The sequence below is a fragment of the Nuphar pumila genome, chromosome 1, assembly GCF_984573655.1.
Source record: "Nuphar pumila chromosome 1, dmNupPumi1.hap1.1, whole genome shotgun sequence".
NCBI classification, from domain to species: domain Eukaryota; kingdom Viridiplantae; phylum Streptophyta; class Magnoliopsida; order Nymphaeales; family Nymphaeaceae; genus Nuphar; species Nuphar pumila.
The window spans coordinates 40,752,387-40,772,713 of record NC_143249.1 but is presented as its reverse complement, the minus strand read 5'-3'; the positions used below and the strand labels follow the sequence as shown (position 1 = coordinate 40,772,713).

The 20,327-nt window shown below is 36.3% G+C and overlaps 1 protein-coding gene across 2 annotated transcripts in view; it reads right to left on the bottom strand.

The window, feature by feature from the left end:
- LOC149848783 (embryogenesis-associated protein EMB8-like) overlaps window positions 1–20,327 on the bottom strand; it is a 109,022-nt gene that overhangs the window by 43,296 nt on the left and 45,399 nt on the right. For both annotated transcript variants that reach the window (XM_089997451.1, XM_089997458.1), the window contains 3 exons: window positions 8,310–8,387; window positions 3,271–3,356; window positions 3,032–3,080 (listed from right to left, as the gene is read on the bottom strand). In XM_089997451.1, coding sequence (XP_089853577.1) covers window positions 3,032–3,080; window positions 3,271–3,356; window positions 8,310–8,387 — 213 coding nt within the window. The remainder of the gene's footprint in view (window positions 1–3,031; window positions 3,081–3,270; window positions 3,357–8,309; window positions 8,388–20,327) is intronic.

Below are 20,327 nucleotides of genomic sequence, written 5' to 3'. Positions count from 1 at the left end.
TGGTTTAAAGGCACCGGGGGCCTTGGTGCTTGATGGTTTAAAGACACCGAAACATTATGAATAATAATCAAAACACTAGTAAGGAACTTAAATTTAATTTCTGTGCTTGACTGGTTTAAAGGCACCGGAGCACTTTGAGTGGGTTTAAGCAATCAATATGGAAAAGGGAATTGGATGGTTTATTCACCTTGGTAACTAAACTAAGGATGAGTATTCTACTGCCGTGGTAGTAGAAGGAAGTCGGGAAAAAGCCCTGTACTTCGGGAAATAAATTTAAATAAAAAGAGTAACCCACTCAATTTCAGGCTTACCTTGGAGAGGGTAGGTGGTACAAAACTCTGGGGACATGTGTTTTGTTTCGAGCGTAAAGCGACTCGTTGGTCCCAGTCCTCAGAGTCGGGGGACCCGGACTACCAATTGTGTCCTAGGTGGTAGTTCCATGTTCTTCTGCAGAAGTTAGGGATGCATCCTGTCTTGGTTTTAGCCTTTGGGGGTTTCTCTCGGTCACTGGCCGCTCACTTGGGATTTCAGTCACAGTTAGAATGTTCGGGTTAATAAAACAACCTTGAATAATATACCCCCGAACGTTCTCTTCTGTGATGGTTGCCTTGGCCCGTGTGTACCCGCGGGATAAGAAAAGATAAACATTAACTAGAACAGTTAGATCACTGTGTTGGAGTCATTAAAGAGACAATTGCTTACTTTTTCATCATGCTTTATATTCGGTACTTATGATGAAACAACATCCTAAACTGTGCATATATTAGTTAATTGAATTCATATTATGGATGTTATATAGATGTTATTCATGTTAGTGTAAGTTCTGCCTTAATTGCTTAATACCTTGCTTAATTGTTGTAGTTGCATAAAATGCTTTTTGTGCTTAAGTATAACTGTTACATAATCTACCTTTCTATGCAGATATATGTCTATTATTGCTATTGCATCGGATTCCCTATGTGTTTATGTTTAGACAGAAATTCCAACACAACACCCACATCACACCTGACACATGATCTACTTGCAAGAATAATTACAGTTTTCCTACTTAGACGTGGTAGTCTAATTCCTATAATTTTTATCATTTTCAGGCACAAAGTAGTCCATGGGCGAAGCAGGATGAGGCGCTGACCATGACTGGATTTATTTGTTCCCTGGCGGTCCTAATTGCTTTTTGATTGAAATTTCTGTTTTAAGACCGATGATGTGACAAACTCTATTTGGATTCTATTATTATTGAAATAAAAAAAAAATAAATGGCGTGGTTTGCTTTTACCTTCCTGTATCGTTCTGAAATGCTTAACCCTAGAATCATTTGTTGGTTTAAAAAGAAGAAAAAAAAAATCCTGGAAAAATCTGGGTTAAAATTTTGGGGCGTTTCAGAAATAGAGAGAGAAGACGAGAGAGAGGGAAGACAAAAGAGTGTGTGAGAGAGAAGGGGGAAGACGAGGGTTCGAGGAGAGACAGAGACGAGGGTTTCGGTGGGGAGCATTTTGTTTTTTCTCTCTCTGACATGTTTGTTGCACCGGGTGCAACACCCGCACCCGTGTCGCATCGATGCGAGTGCGAGGGCCCTTTTGCCGAGTCCCTGTGACATAGGTCTCCCTTTTCTCTCTTTTAATCTCTCTCTTCTCCGTTCTTTTCTCTATATATATGGGTGGGTGGGTGCCTTTGTAAGTGGTGAGAGTGATAGGTAGCTTTTAGTTTTTTGTGTGTTTTAGTGTATTATAGTGAGACCCTTATGTATTTATTTCTTTTATGTATTTTTATTATTCATTATGAATGAAATCATTTATTCATATAACTTGTATCAAGTTTGTGTATTGTGAGTATTCAAATACATTCTGATTGGCATTTGGACTATGATTTGGAATGTCTTGGGTTTCATGCTATTTCATGACATGGATGACCCAGATAAATACAAAACTATAGCTGGTACTCTTCAATATCGCATTATTACTCATCTTCATATATCATATGCAGTGAACCAGATCTGTTAATTGATGCACTTGCCTACAATGGTCCACGTGGCAGCAGTAAAAAGAATAATGAGATGTACAAAAGATAAAATAGTTCATGGCCTCATATCTTATATGATATGAAAACGCATGCACTGCAGTCGGACAAAAGATCTTGGCACTAGGAGGTCAGTGGCTGGATATTATATGTTTTGGGGAAGAAACTTAATATCATTGAGTAGTAGGAAGCAAAGGAGCATCGCATGTTCAAGCAGAGCATTTGCTGGGATAACATAAACAATGGTATGGAAAAAGGTTAACAAGTGTACAACATATGATAAATCTAAACATATATTTTGAGAAAAGGTTAATAAGTGTACAATATATTGCGACAACAGAAGTACACTGCATTGGCATTAAATCCAATAGTTTATGATAAATCTAAACATTTGCAGGTAGACTAATCATTCTGTAAGGGAGAGAATTGAGTCAAAAGAGTATGAAGCCAAATTCATTAATTCAAATTTTCAACTTCTTGACGTCTTTACAAATGGACAGTTGAGATCTAAACATCACTTTCTTAAAGACAAGTTGTACATGTCTAAACACGATATCCAACTTGAGAGAGCATGTTAGAGATACAACATAAAGTGTCGGATATTTTGGCCTTCCAAAATACGAGATGGAAAGTTACAAATGTGTGCTTTTGTAATATTATTATGGTCTGTGTAATTTCAAGGCAAATGATGTCATAAAGATTACAACCCTGATTAGGGTTATGCACAATAGCATACATATCCAATAAAGATGTCACCCTCTGGGCAGTTCTCTCCTCTCTAGTGCATTAAACTTCTCCCTTTTCTTTTTTGACTTCTTCCTTCACATTTGATGTGTTGCAGGGCAGACCTTGAGCATTTTAGAAAAGTTGTGTGTATTGGGAAAGTTCATACCATTTATTAGAGGAAAGAAAATAACTTTATATCTTGATTAATTTGCTTCTTTAGGACTTTAGAAGTACTTGGTTAGTACAGACTTTTTCAAATATTATAGGATCAAGAAGTGAGAAAAAAAACCTTTTCAATGCATTCCCAGTCCGCAAGGCGTGATAATATTGGTTGATGTCTGCAATGAGAATATCATGGTAAATCATTGAAAACAATAAGCAAATTAGGATGTTGATTTGATGAAGGGTGCAGCCAATAACAGCTCATTTGAAAGAGAATAAAAAAGAAAGAAAAAAGAAAAAGCTTTGATAGTCTAAAGAAATAGGATTCATTTGGTTCACAAAATAAGTAGAAGGTTTTTGGAATACAATTGAGCATAACCCTGCAGTCCGATTGTGAGAATTCTATCATAGAACTTTTGCACAAACCGCCTGTTGATAAATCTGTCACAAACCTGTAATAAATCGATGAACTTGTTAGTTTTGGGGATAGTGTACCTTCACAAAAAACAATTATTTTCACTGGATCTACACAGAAATCTATTACATAAAAAATACAATACAATGTTAAATGATTGTAAGAGCATGGTCAATGTCAGGTTTTATCAATACACAACAAGATGTCTGGATAACACCACAAGGAATCTCTATGCATGTAGAGTGATGTTCTCCTTGTGAAAGGTAGTGAATAGTATATTGATCTAACAGTTAAATCATGAATTTCCTGGAGATATTTCAGTGTGAAAGCAGCTCTTATAATTGATAATGTCAAACATTAAAATTGATGGAACTGTATTTTATCTGCATCGAAGTCTTGTTTGACCTGTAATTGTAATTATCAACATGAACATAAGATTGTTTAACTGCATTTTTTCTCTATTTTAAGGAGATTAAAACCTGGTTTTTACTTTTACACTTCTTAACCTTGGAAGTGTAGGGTATGTCCACTTGGCTTGAAGGGAGCAACATCTTGATTAAATTTCCAGCTTTCAGTTGTTCGTCTCTATCTGGATATGCTGAGGCATTCATACACATAATTTTGCTTGACATGTAACCATTAATCCTTATATTTATATATTTCACATGTTTCTACAAGAGTCCTACAGTTTGGTAAATTTTCAGGCAATAGAAGGCTTATTGAAGAATTTTAGTGTGTCAAAACATTTATGTTTCAGAAACCCTTTCCTTATTCAGGGCAAATCTCCCAGAATATATCTATGTAAGAATGTGTTTATGCTTGTTTGTGCATGTGTGTGTGAGAGAGAGAGAGGGACTTAATCATTAATGTCAATAATCCATAGTTTCCAGGTACTGTTATCAAAATTAGCACAAAGGCATGACATTTGGTCTTGGTGGAAGAGTCTAAAAGTCTTGAAACTGACAAAATCAAATCATAAAAATTTACTGTGTATTGAAAATAGTGTGTTGATACCAAGGTTGTCTGTATCGTACGATACAGTGTGCGATACAGTACGATACTATCGTTACTTTTTGCCTTAACGATACGATACACACTCATATAGCGATACGAGTGTATATCGTACCTGTACCAGGTGATATGATACAGCGCTATATCGACCCGTATTATATGATACACCCTGTATCGTACAATATAGGTCTGGTGCACTTAAAAAGACCTAAAACTTACACTTTTTCATTTTGAGTTTAAAAGGCCTCTTAAGGGCTGAGTTCTAAATATGTGTAGAGCTATGTCACATGGGTGCGGGTGCGGGGATGCAGCACTTCCAAAAAAAATGGGTGCGGCAAAAATATATATATATATAAAGTCCAAAAGTTGAACATAAATGACCCTGGGTGCGTTGACTGCACCCAGGGTGAGGTTGACCGCATCGGGTGCGGGTGCGGGTGCGGCACCTAGTTGGAGAATCCCTGAGACATTAAAAAAAAAATCTTGGCAAACATTTTTTTTAAGTCCAAAAAATTGGACCAAAATGGCCATGGGTGTGTTGACCGCACCTAGGGTCAGGTTAACCGCACCCGATGCCGCACCCGCATCGCGTCGACGTGGGTGCAGCACCCTGCTAGCCGAATCCCTGTGACATAGGTGTAGAGGTTGTTGGAAGGAAACTCATGCACCCTAGGTTCTGTAAGATCAATTTGGGGGCCGATTCGTGCAAAAGGGAGAGCGCTTTTGCAATTTTCTTAAGTAAAAGTGCATTTTCACCCATTCTTTACTCAAGGAAGTGGGTTAAGGTAAAAATCCCTATTCTTTGCTTCTTATTGAGTGTTTTTTAGGGAAGATGGCATCGAAAGATCCGGCATGGCAATGGGGCACTCAAGTAACGAGTGAAAGCCAATTAAAAATCAAGTATAACTATTGCCAAAATAGTTTTTTTTGTGGTATCTCTCGGTTGAAGCATCATTTAGTCGAGACACATCATAATGTGCAAGCATGCACATCAAGGAAATTGCCAGATGTCGTAAAATGGCAATACCAGCAATTACTTGATGATTCGAGAGGAAAAAGACAAGCAAGAGAAATGAATAAGACAGAAATGAGGTATGCGGAGCCCTGAGAGGATGTCTATTACGAAGATGAGCTCCCTATTTTTTATCCTATAGCCCACAACATAAGATCAGAAGTAAGAAGTTCTACAGCGAAAGGAAAATGTATGGTTGGTGCCAGTAGTAGTGTTGTAGTTGTTGTTGTGTGCACAAAAAGAAGAGGAAAATGAGGGAGTTCTTCGAGAGGAGGACCACGAGGTAGAGCTAGAGACTTTATTATGAGTTTTTTCCCTCCTAGGACTGCCCCTAGGGTGCAACCTGATATTTGTACTATTATAACTCCTCAGCATTTAGTCGAGCAAGTGAATGTTGCAGTTGGGAGATGGTTTTATGATGTCTGCATTCTTTTTAATGAAGCAAATTCATTTCATTTTCAGGTCATGACAGATGCCATAACCAATATCAGGCCTGGATACAAGATGCCTTCATATCATGCTTTAAGAGGAAATATTTTATATGCTAATGTGAATAAAGTGAAGGTTTATTGTGATGAAATAAGGTTGTCAAGGAAAGAGACTGGGTGTAACATCATGGCAGATGGGTGGACAAATAGAAAGTCGAAGACCTTGATAAATTTTCTTGTCTATTGCCCCCAAATGAACCATATTTTTTAAATTAATTGATTCGTCTGATACGCCTAAGACAACAGATGTATTGTTGAGGGTTTTTTACTAGATTATATAGAAGAGGTTCAGCCTTAAAACATTATACAATTCATTACTAAGAATGCAAAAAATTATAAGGCAGCAGGTAAAGAATTGGCAGAAAATTTTGGGTCATTCTTTTGGATCTCGTGTGCTGCCCGTTGCATAGACCTCATGCTTGAGGACATTGACAACATGAATGAGGTACATCAGACAGTTGAATGCTGTCAAGAAATTACTAAATTTATTTACAATCATTCATGGGTTTTGAGCCTAATGTGAAAGTATACTAGTGGTGCTGAGTTGATTCGTGGTGGAGTTACTAGATTTGCTACGAATTTTTTGACAGTGCAAAGTTTAGTAAAGAATAAATCTGCACTAAAAAATATTTTCATCGAATGAGTAAAATGTATATCCCACTGTATAAAAAAGAAAGCCTAGAGAAATTGTACATATTGTATTCAGAAGTGAATTTTGGGATTCATGCGTAAAGTTATTAAGAATAATTATACCTTTGGTGATGATGCTTCGATTGGTTGACAATGAACACAGACCATCTATGAGTTATCTCTACGAGGCAATGGATAAGGCAAAACAGGTCATTAAAGATAATTTGAAGGAAAAGAAAAAATTGTACATACCGATATGGAACATCATTGATCATAGGTGAACTGCACAATTTCATCAACCTCTTCGTGTTGCAGCATATTATTTAAATTATGCATTTAGATACTGCCCTACGTTTAAAATGGACAAGGAAATCAACAAGGGACTTTTGGATTTCATCGAAAGGCCGAACCCTGATTATAGCATTCAAGATCAAATTCATAAGAAAATGAAAACTTATGATAATGCATTGTATGATATGGGAAGACCTGCAGCAGTGTGAAACCGTGTCATAATGCGTCCAAGTAATTTTTTTTTGTGTATTTCAATTTTAATTTCAAATTTTTATTTGGTTATGATATTTTATATGATTGTATATCTATCATTGTCTTATAATTCATTTCTCATTTTCTTGTTTTTTTTTTCAGACATGTAGTGGGACAAGTTTGAAAGTTCCAAATCTGAGAGCTTTTGTCATTCACATTCTAAGTCAAACATGTAGTGCAAGTGGATGCAAGAGAAACAGGAGTGTCTTCAAGCAAATCCATACCCAAAGAAGAAATAGATTGGAGCACAAAAGGCTCAATGACCTCGTTTACGTTTGCTACAACTTACGACTGAGGCAGAGGTATATAAAATTGTAAAGTTTATTTATCATTTTTATTCAAAACTCAACTAATTTTAATTTTTTCATGTCATCTTTTTAGGCAAATCGAAATGTTATCAAGGAGGCACAAAGAGCAATTTGATCATGTCAGTTTAAAACATTTTGACAAATTGGATGCATGGGTTGAAGAAGAAGAAGAGACTTTTGAATGAAGAGGACATTCAGTGGATTAACATGAAAGGAGCACAAGAGGTAGATGATGAAGACCCCACGTATCTTAGAGACGATGTGAAAGTCGAAGAAGGAGAAGAAGAAGATAATGATGATGAAGATGATTATGATTATTGATGTATTATGTTTTATTAAAAAACTTGTTCTTGTGAGATGCTTTTGTTTATGTAATATGAAAGTATGACTCTTGTGGTATATAATAAAGAAATAAATGCTTTATATGTGATTTTATGTATATAGTTTGTAAAATTCATCATTATTTTATATGATATGATTTTTTTAGAATTTTTACTACATTTTTCTGATTTTTCTTGCTTTTTTTGAATTTTTTATTAAAAATTTTATGATATGTTAAAAATACGATACGGTGTTACTATTGGGCCAACCGATATGGGTAACGATAAGCTACTTACAACCTTGATTGATACCATGGTGTTCTTATTTTATTGGTGACATCACAACAATATCACTGCATTTGTGGAAGAATATCAACACTGTGAACTTTATAAAGGTAAAATGATGTTGGACTCTTTGTGGCAGATGAAATATTATATTGCAGAATTTATGCTGGCAGTGCACATGACTGTGCATTCCAGCCCTGAAAAAAAAAACTAAACTGAACGAAGTAATGTGGAAAAAAAAATCAGAGAATGAGTTTGGATGTCTTGCAGACCATCAGAAACATTTAAAGTAATGCATGCTATTTAGCACGGAAGGACAGGCAATTCATTCAAGCACAAGCAGTGCAATATCAAATTAACTGGTCCGTCATCCATATGTTCTTATGTACTGACCACAAGGTCCCAAGGAGAGCAAATTGCAGCAGCACCAGCAATTGGAGTGCCATCCCGTTCCTCACCAAGGTATTTTACCTAAACAAGCAATTATATCATGCGAGTATTTCAATTGTGTGTACATTTTCAAATGCAGCTATACAACATGGCATGTTAACATTTATCATAAACAATATAGATTTTTCATTAGCAATTGATATGCATTAACAGCAAGGCAAAAGGACTCAAAATTTAGCTACAAGTAAAGAATGAATAGAAACAGAGAATTAAAACTTAATAAGCACCTACAGCTTAAACAATACTGTATGTATTTCTTTGTGATTGATGTGATCAAAACTAGCCCTTTCAAACAATTATTGATCAACAGCTTGAAAACATGTTTTACAAGGGATCCACTAGCAACCAGGTTTTATCAAATAAAGTTATAGAGAAGCTGTTGGAATATTTTTATAGTTCTTGATGCTTAAATCCAAGTTTATGCATCTTTAATTATGTCTGAAAATTTCTGTATGCATAACATCAATATTTTTATAGTTCTTGATGCTTAAATTCAAGTTTATGCATCCCCAATTATGTCTGAAAATTTCTGCATGCATGCCATGAATATTTTTATCATTCTTAATACTTAAATCCAAATCTATGCATCCCTAATCATGTCTGAAAATTTCTGCATGCATACCATGAATATCTTTTATCGTTCTTAATGCGTAAATCTAAGTTTATGCATCCCTATGTCTGAAAAATTCTGCATATATATCACATATATTTTTATCATCCTTTATGTTTAAATTCAATTTTCTGCATCCCTAAATATGCATCCTTGAATATGTGTCTGCAAATTCCTGCACGCATATTCTATGTATTTCTATGTTCTTGATTAGATTTAAAAGTGGGGTTAATACGAGTCAGATAGATTTTTTCCTACTTAGAAAGAGAGATAGGGATTGTTGCATCGATTGTAAGGTTATACCGGGAGAAAGTGTAGCTACACAACATAGAGTCTTAATTTTAGATCTTAGAATTAGACAATGCCGCAAAAGGGATAGACATAGGATAGATCCTAGAATTAAGTGGTGGGCACTGAAAGGAGCTAAACAAGGAATGTTTGTAGAGCAGGTAGTTAAGGAAGCTGATTGGTGTCTCGAGGAGGATTCAGAATCAATGTGGAATAAGATAGCGGGTGGCATGAGAAAGGTGGCTAAGGAGGTATTGGGTGAGTCTAAAGGCGGTGCACCGCTAGGTAAGGATACATCGTGGTGGAACGAGGATGTCAAATTAGCTATCAAGGTTAAAAGAAAGTGTTATAGAAATCTAAGTAAGAGTCGTGATAAGGAGAATTTGGAGAAGTATATGCTAGCAAAGAAGGAAGCTAAAAAAGTAGTTCAGAACGCGAGGGATAAGGTATATAAGGAGGTTTATGACAAGTTGGATACCAAAAAAGGCGAGAAGAATATTTATAGGCTTGCAAAGATGAGAGATAGGAAATCGAGGGATCTGGGTATGGTTAGATGTATCAAAGATGAAACACAAAGGGTTTTAGTCAAAGATGAGGAGATTAAGGAGAGATGGAAAAATTATTTTGATAAGCTATTTAATGAAAGTCATGCTCAGGATCTTGGAGACTTCTCTATTCCTTTTCATGAGATGAATCGTGACTTCATGCACAAGATTCAAAAGAAAGAAATTGCAGAGGCTTTGAAGAAAATGAAATCAAGAAGGGCAGTTGGCCCAGATGGTATTCCTATCGAGGCTTGGAAATGCTTGGGAGAGAAAGGTTTAGAATGGTTGACAAATCTTTTTAACAAGATTTGGCGGACAAATAAGATGCCTAATGAGTGGAGGAAGAGTACTTTGGTGCCTCTATATAAAAATAAGGGTGATATACAAGATTGCACAAACTATCGTGGTATAAAACTCATGAGTCATACTATGAAACTTTGGGAGAGGGTGATTGAGTCTAGGTTGAGAAAGGTTGTCATGATATCGGAGAATCAATTTGGTTTTATGCCTGGAAGATCAACTATGGAAGCTATACATCTTCTTAGACAACTTATCGAGAGAAATAGAGAGAGGAATAAAGATTTGCATATGGTTTTTATTGATTTAGAGAAAGCATACGATAGAGTACCTAGGAACGTTCTCTGGTGGACAATGATGAAAAAAGGTGTTTCTCTCAAGTACATTAAAATAATTAAAGATATGTATGAAGGAGTAGTAACCAATGTCCGCACTTGTGGAGGGGTGACAACCAATTTTCCTATAACGGTTGGGTTACATCAAGGATCTGCTTTAAGCCCTTTCCTATTTGCTATAGTGATGGATGAGCTTACGAGATCAATTCAAGAAAATGTGTCGTGGTGTATGTTGTTTGCTGATGATATTGTTTTGATTGATGAGTCTAGAGCTGGGGTTAATGCTAAGTTAGAATTATGGAGACAGACATTAGAAGCAAGAGGTTTTAAGTTGAGTAAGAGTAAGACAGAATACATGGAATGTCGATTTAGTAAGCAACAAAGTAATGATGAGAGTGTAGTGAAGCTTGGTGAGCAAGAAATACCGGTGGATGATTGTTTCAATTATTTGGGATCTATCATTCAAAAGTATGGAGAAATTGATGGAGATGTAAATCATAGGATAAAGGTTGGGTGGATGAAATGGAAAAGTGCAACTGGAGTGTTGTGCGATCGTAAAATGCCATTGCGGTTCAAGGAAAAGTTTTATAGGACGACTATTAGGCCTGCTTTACTATATGGTACGGAATGTTGGGCTGCCAAGAGACATCATATTCAAAAAATGAGTGTAGCTGAGATGCGTATGCTGAGATGGATGTGTGGAAATACAATAAAAGATAAGATTCGGAACGAGGAGATACGTAAGAAGGTAAGTGTTGCACCCATTGAAAATAAGATGAGAGAGAATCGTTTACAGTGGTTTGGACATATTCGGCGAAGGCCTAATGATGCTCCAGTTAGAAGGATAGAGAAATGAGAAAATATATTAGTTAAAAGAGGTCGGGGTAGGCCTAAGAAGACATGGATGGAGGTGATAGGAAAGGATATAAATGCTTTGAACCTCACCAAGGACATGGCATTGGATAGAAATGATTGGAGGAGAAGGATTCATGTGGAAGACCCATAATGATTTTCTTTTTTGGTTCATATCGCCGACCCCAATTATTTTGGGATGAAGGAGTAGTTGTTGTTGTTGTTGTAGTGTACACACATGTGCTGGCTGCATTCTTGATGAGATTCGCAGCAGCATATTTGCGTACACATGTTGGTTGCATTCTCGATAAAATTTGCAATAGCATATTTGCGTGCACATGTGTTGGTTGCATTCTTGATGAGATTCGCAGCAGCATATATATACATATATGTGTTGTCCGCGTATTGGACAGGTTTGCAGCAGCATATATATACATATATATGTATTCTCCCCATTCTGGACAGATTCGCAGCAGCATATACATATGTATATATGTTGTCATATGTTGTTTGCACATATTGTTTGCATATGTTGTTTATCTTATGTTGTTTGCATTACGCTGTTTACGCTATGTTGTGTGATTTATGTTGTCTTCGTGTGTTGTCTGCATTCTTGAGCAGATTTGATGCCTAACATATATATATATATATATATATATATATATATATATATATATATATATATATATATATATATATATATATATATATATATATATATATATATATATACTGATTACTTTTGAGCAGATTCACAGTATAAAATATTTATATGCGGATTGCTTTTGAATGGATACACGACATAAAATAGATATAAATGTTTTCTTTTTTTGAATAGCTTCGAAGCAATATATGTGTTGATATGTAAATACGTTGTCTGCATTTGAACATGAAATTTTGGTTATTATGTGTGTTTCATGTTCACTAAAAAATTTGCAATTCTAATTTATTATGGTAATGTCCGATCCACTAATGGGTTGTTGAGGGTCGTGAGCATGTGTTGATTACGAAATATTAAATTGTGATTTTTGCATCGCAAAATGATTTTGTTGAAAATTGGTTTTCCTACACTTCGATAGGGCAGAGTTCTACCTTTGGTGAAACTCTACCCCAAATGGCATATGCTAGAAAGTTAGGATATGGTGGTAGAACTCTACCCCAAACAACACTTATCCATCTAGAGGGGGGCATCACCCCCAAGGAGGAAATCTCTCTCATTATAAAAAGGAAATGTTAAGTGTAATGACTCCAACTCATACCCCTTAAAAAATGCAGAATTTTTTTTTTAACCATTGCAAAAATATTTTCAAAGACTCGGGCCCTCACAATTTCACTCACAATTGGATAACCAAACAAACCACCAGGGATCTTACATCTATCATCCACATTATAGCAAGCCAAATTTTTATTAAATAAGAATAGTATTGAGACAATTGCATAAGAAGAATCAGAGTGCATGAACAATTAAATGTAAAGAAAAGAAAAGAGTTATGTTGTTTAAATAAGTCTGTCAAGTAGGCCCTTCGTAACTCCTCACATGAGCAAGTCGCTTCACTGGTCCCCTAAGACTGCGAAAAACACAAAAGTAAGGATGTCAGAAATCTACAGAATTCTGTGTACGAATTCCTCTAATGAAACAAATAAGCGTAACGAATGCAGATAAGATTCATACAATAATTTAGAGGGCTGCAATTATGACAACTTCATAATTTAAGCAATCATTTAAGTAACAGAGAACAAGTGTTAAACAAGAGAGAACATTTATTTATGCAATAAAGAGTACACATCACGCAATCGCCTATATATCATAAGGGAACAAGTAAATATGATCTAATGCTTAGCATGAATATGTATGATTTATATGCATATGCATGAATAACTTATTATCTTTTATTAGGGTATTCTTTCATATACATGTCTTTATTAAATACACACAATTTAAGTTCATCTTTATTATTACTGTTGCCCGCGGATACACCAAACGAGTAGAAATTTTTAAGGTCAAGTAGGGTTTTCAGGGTAACTTAGCACACAAGTTGTATTTTATTATTAGATTTCAAACTTAGCCCTCGACTGAATCACCTTCAGAACATTAGACTTCCACATTTAATATCGGAACACCAAGGACCTCCACATCTAATAGTGATACTTTCTTGGTATACCAAAACAACAGCTATGTCTACATACCAACCCTAGGTAAAGTGGCGAACTCTCTTTAAAACCGTGGCCAGAAGAAAAAACATCAATATCAGGTTCAGGAGTAACAATAATGCACACAGAGTTTTTGTATTCTCATGGTTTCCCCAAAACTGAAACTCTAAGAGTCTCATTCTAACGATGGGATATCTTAAAACGTATATTACACTGTTCACTTTCTTTATCTTATTATTAATGGCTCATTTAATTAATTTGCAATTCAGCATGCAAAATCAATACACCAGCTCACATATTCTCATGCGAGACCCATCACGGGACCACCGCCCGCAAAAAGCATAGAACAGTACAATGCAGTGAAACAATATAATTATGACTTTTGTAATACAATAAAATAAGTAAAGAATGAGCAAATCAAAGCTCAGGCTCACCGAGCCCATGATGATCCATTTTGATCATCGATGAACCATATGCAAAAACCATAACAACAAGTCATATATGAGATAAGGTCACATGCCTTCCAAATGCACATTCATATATGCAAATTTTAACTATGCGCATGAAATAGTGGTATTCATATGCATGTTTTTTTTATTCAATTCATATCATTGTGACAAGTGCACACTTTCATTTAATGCACCTATTCAAGTCAACTGCATGCTTCTATTTAGTGTATACATTCATGTCACATGCATTCGCACATTCACAATGGTAGATATTCATGCAATTGCACACATGTAAACCCACATAAATCTCATGTATACACATACGCTATACACAAGCTTTGTACTTAGCATCATACTCAAGCATGCCATATTCCATCAAGGCATGTGAAAAATTATGTTCATAATATGGATCAAAATCAAAGTGTGCTCATAACAAGATCTGAAAATCTGTAAAAATGTTCAAATCAATCCCTCGGTTTAAACCACATCCAAGGTTAATTACATATATATATATATATATATTGAATTTTTTTTTTAAAGAAGGTTTACACCTATGTCACACGGACTCGGCTAAGGAGGTGTCGCACCCGAGTCGACACACCCCGACACGGGTGCGGACTCGGGTGCGGCTTTGGACTCGGCCTGGACTCGATCAACGCCGATTCGAACTCGGTCAACGAGTCCAGGCCGAGTCCGTCCACATTTTGGACTCGGTCAACTTTGACCGAGTCCAAAAATGTCCCTAAAAAACCAATTTTTTATATTTTTTATTTAAAAATATATATATAAAAAGAGGCACAGTGCTGTGACAGTACTGCAGTCACAGACTGTGACTGTGCTGCAGTCACAGACTGTGACTATGCACAGTCACAGACTGTGACTGTGCACAGTATGTGCAGTGTGCACAGTCACAGTGCTGTGGACTGTGCACAGTCACAGTCTGTGACTGTGCACAGTCACATAGATTGTGTTGTGGCATTTTAAAAATAAAATAAAATTATATATATATATATATATTTTTTTTTTTGCCGAGTCCCCGTGTCCAAAAATTTTAAAATTGTGCCGCACCCGTGTCGCACCCTCACCCGCACCCGCACCCATGTGACATAGGTTTACACCCAGCCGACTAGGTCAGCTGGGGTCCCAAACAGGCCTAGCCGACGCCCAGCCGACCCTGGTCGGCTGGGTCGGGATCTTGACAGATCCAGGCCGGGCCTGGCAGTCCTGTCCCAGTCCTGCACAAGAGCTGGAATGGGCCTGGCAGGTGCCTGCCAGCCCTGAACTAGTCGAGCCAGCCCAACCGAGCCCATCGGCTGGGCCTGACAACTCATGCACAGGCCCAGTCCGGGCCTGTGTATGTTGTCAGGGTCGTACTGCCCACCAACAACAATACATTTTTTTACCTGAGCTGGCTCAGCCGAGCCACTCGACTGAGCCCTGCAGCTCGATAGACCCTATCACGCCAACTTGACTCAGTCCAACCGGGCCTGGCAGATCTATCAATGCCTTGACAGGTCTGGCCAGACCTGGCCAGTCGAGCCATGCTTGGTTGGTCTGTTCGGCCAGACAGTGAGGTCCAAAAACACAAGGGTCCCCTAGTAACCCGGTTTCCTTCTTTCTCGTTTTCTATAGAGTTATGCATGAACTATGCACATTTATATGAATGAAAAACATGTATTAAAACATCCTTGGATTGTATATACATGCATTTACAAATTCATGGCCCAGATATGCAATGTTTAAACATGATCACATTCACGTAAGGTTATAAACAAATCAAACCATGTGCATGTTAAAAAATGTAACATGGACATTAAGCCTACTTGTGAATACTTATTCAAGAATGCAGGTAAATTCAATGTTTTCAATAAGGACACCATTACACACACATTTAATGAAAAATACTTGCATACAACATGGTTTCAACATATATTTTCATGCATATACTCAGTGCATATCATGATCCATCCATGGAAATCGATATTCATCAAAAAGGGTTCTAAAAGAACTACTCTTACCACCCATAAAAAGTTTGTTATAACATGTACCAAATTTTATTTCATGAAAAAGATGAAAGAAAAATCAAGAATACAGTAATGGAGGAAGATCCATGAATCATCCGCCATGTGTTTCTGAGAAAACAATCATATAAACATTTTTTCCATGGATTTTCTTCCAAGATATTGCATAGAAATCAAACCGGCATTCGATTTCTCACTTAAATCCAAAAGAGGAGACTCATACCTTTGCAAAGATTGAAAGAACAAGGAAAACCACCGGTGAAAAATATCGGATGGCTGGAGAAGAAGGCTCCTCCTTCTTCCTCTCTTTCTTTCTCCTCCTCTCTCCTCTTCTCTTTTCTTTCTTTCTTTCTCCTTTCTCTCTCTTGACATTTTTTTTTCTAAACCCTAAGGCCTATTTATAGGATAGGGGGTGACGCCCACCCACCCACCCCCTTTTCTCCAGCCCCTTCTAGAATGGGCCGGAGAGAGAGCCTTCTCCTTGGACTCTCTTCTCAAGTTTCCAATTTTTTTGAAATTCCTCAAAAGTTGACTTTTCCAAATTTGGTATTTTTAAAAGTCTTTCTTAATCCCTCTTAGGTAAGAATAAGGATTCTTTTAAGAAGTCCTAATCAACCCTAAAATAGAATTTCGAAATTAATAAAAATTAATTAATTAATTAATAATTAAATATTTTTGAAATTTCAAAGTTAGTTTAATTACTTTAGGAGTCTTCTTAACTCCAGCTAGCTTTAATTTAAAGCTTTAAACTGAATTTAAAGCTACATTTTTATTGGACATGGATTTGGGTCTGGATCTGAATCCAAATCAATATCCAAAACGAAATTGGATCATGATCTGGATTAAATCCAGATTAAAATGGATCTTGAATAAGATCCAAATCTATATTAATTCGGATCATATGCATTGGATCCAATTTGATCCAACTTCGGATCCAGTTTGTCAAACTGCTCTTTTTATAAAAAAATGTGATTTTCGGGCAAACCGGAACTCGAATTCATAAAAGTAAAATATCATTGCGCTCAAAATTCTGAGACATCCAACGACGTATTACACGAAAATCAAATTCCAAATTTTGCCCCAAAAAACCTAAAATTCGCTCAAATTTCGCTTGAATTTAAAGGTCAAAAATAAAACTCTTTCTCACTCTTCAATTGGTTCGTCTCGACCTTGTCGATGAGACCTGGGCCAAGCCCAGACTCAAAATCATCGGTCTAAAATCAAGTTTCAAACGATTTTCCTTCCAGACTTGGCCAAATTTTCAACAAAATCATAAAATGACTAATTGTGAAAATATGTGACATTACATTAAGCCTCTCTCTCATAAACAACAACAACTATGCCTTTATCCCAAAATAATTGGGGTCGGCGATACGAACCAAATAAGAAATCATTCTGGGTCTTCCACGTGAATCCTTCTCCTCCAATCATTTCTATCCAAAGTCATGTCGTCGGTGAGGTTCAAAGCATTCATATAATTTCCTATCATTTCCATCCAAGTCTTCTTAGGCCTACCCCGATCTCTTTTAACTAATATATTTTCCCATTTCTCCATCCTTCTAACTGGAGCATCATTAGGCCTTCGCCGAATATATCCAAACCACCGTAAACAATTCTCTCTCATCTTATTTTCAATGGATGCAACGCCTACCTTCTTACGTATCTCCTCGTTTTGAATCTTATCTTTTATTGTATCTCCACACATCCATTGAAGCATACGCATCTCAGCTACACTCATTTTTTGAATATGACGTCTCTTGGCAGCACAACATTCCGTACCATATAGTAAAGTGGGCCTAATTGTCGCCCTATAAAACATTCCCTTCAACCGCAATGGCATTCTACAATCGCACAACACTCCAGTTGCACTTTTCCATTTCATCCACCCAACCTTTATCATATGATTTACATCTCCATCCTTTTGAATGATAGATCTCAAATATTTGAAACAGTCATCCACCGGTATTTCTTGCTCACCAAGCTTCACTACACTCCCATCACTACTTCGTTGCTTACTAAACCAGCATTCCATATATTTTGTCTTACTCTTACTCAACTTAAAACCTCTTGCTTCCAATGTTTGTCTCCATAATTCTAACTTAGCATTAACCCCAGCTCTAGACTCATCAATCAAAACAATATCATCAGCAAACAACATACACCACGGCATATTTTCTTGAATTGATCTCGTAAGTTCATCCATCACTATAGCAAATAGGAAAGGGCTTAATGCAGATCCTTGATGTAACCCAACCGTTATAGGAAAATTGGTTGTCACCCCTCCACAAGTGCGGACATTGGTTACTACTCCTTCGTACATATCTTTAATTATACTAATGTACTTAGAGAAACACCTTTCTTCAACATTGTCCACCAGAGAACATGCCTAGGTATTCTATCGTATGCTTTCTCCAAATCAATAAAAACCATATGCAAATCTTTGTTCCTCTCTCTAAATCTCTCAATAAGTTGTCTAAGAAGATGTATAGCTTCCATAGTTGATCTTCCAAGCATAAAACCAAATTGATTCTCTGATATCATGACAACCTTCCTCAACCTATACTCAATCACCTTCTCCCAAAGTTTCATAGTATAACTCATGAGTTTTATACCATGATAGTTTGTGCAATCTTCAACGTCTCTCATGAACACCTAGCTGAAAAGAAAAAGAGGAAAAAGGAAAGAAAAGAGAGAGAAAAATGAGAGAGAGAGAAAAGCATCTTCAACGTTTCCTTCTTCTTCCTCCAAGTTTTTTTTCAAGGATCTAAACGCAAGGTATGGGATTCTTTCTCCCACAACTAGGAGATTAGCATGAGCCGAATCATGCATGGATTTAAGAAAAACTTGTTTATAAAATCCAACTGGTATTGACAGGATTGGGTTTCTGCAGGATGGAAAAAAAATCGCAGCCTGCATAACAGCATTTGAAATAAATTTTTTGTTTATGATCAGTCCAACCCCAAAGAAAGTTGGGAGTATGTATGAATGTGTATTTGGAAGCATGTTAAATGAAGGCATAATTGACATACTCATTGTGGTTTTTACATTTGATGCATCGGTGGACAAAGGTGGATCACCGCAGGTCGTGTGGGCCTTGAGTAGGAGTTGCTCCATGTTTAGCTTTTTCTTAAGCATCGCAAAAAAATAAACTTAATGTTATTAAACTAATTGCATTATTTTTTGTTATAACATGACGTGGTAAACTTAATGTTATTAAACTAATTGCATTGTTTCTTGTTATAACAGGATGTGGTCCCGTGATGAGTTTCGCATGTTAAATTGCGAAACGAATATTTGGTTTTTGCATGTTGAATTACAAAACAAAGAATTGAAATAAATTATTATTTTAAATGAAAAGATAAAAAAAAAAACAGTGTAATTAATGTTTTTCCTAGATGTCCCTTCTTTAGTATAAAAATCCTGAACTGCGGTTTTGGAGAACCGTGAGGATACTAAAACTCCGTGTGTGTTTATGTCCCTGAACCCAATTAGGTGGTTCACCTACAGGCCACGATTTTAGGGAGATTTCACCACTTTGCCTGAAGGTGGTGTATAGACACAACTGTTGTTATTCCTGATATCGGTTGAGGGCCAAGTAGAGAACCCAGTATTAAAATACAAATTATGTGTTAAACTACAACTGAAGATCCAACTTGAACTCTAAAATTTGTTGTGCATGTTTTGAGTATCCGCAGGTTTTAATGAAAGTGAAAATAAATGTTGTGTGCATTTAATAGGGACATGAATACAAAAGAAAACTCTGATAATAACTTAATAAGTTATTCATGCATGTGTATTAATCCATGCATCTTACTGTTCTGCATTAGATCATGCATCTTTACTGCTTTCTCTAATGTGATATATCCTATTGCATGATTCTTATTATTATAATGCATGCATGGGTAGCGGAAGCATGAGATAGTTACAATTCCTCTAAAAATATTGTTTGAATTAGATTTATATTTTTTTTACTTATTTTAGTTGTTAGAGGGATTCGTACGCATGATCTATGATTCTGACGCCCTATATTTTATATTTTTCACAACCTCTGAGACCTAGTGATGTGGCTAAATGACCAAATACATTTTTTAATGGGTATGAGTTGGGTCATTATAGCTTTGGTATTAGAGCACACCATAAACCTTACATTTTACCATGTTTTTGTACCAAATTTTCTTTTTTGGTAATTGAGCCCTTTCCAAAATGTCAGCAAGTCAAGCCTCATGCTTCAGAGCAGTCTCCATCACCGATAAGGCTATTTAGTACTTTTAAGAATGTTTAAATGCTTGTGATGACATGCTAGGATAGCTGAATGTGAATTTCTTTTGGCGTACACTAGGAATTGTGATATGATTATATTAATGTCATTGTATTTAAGATCAGTCCTAAGAGGACAGGATCAATCAGGGTATG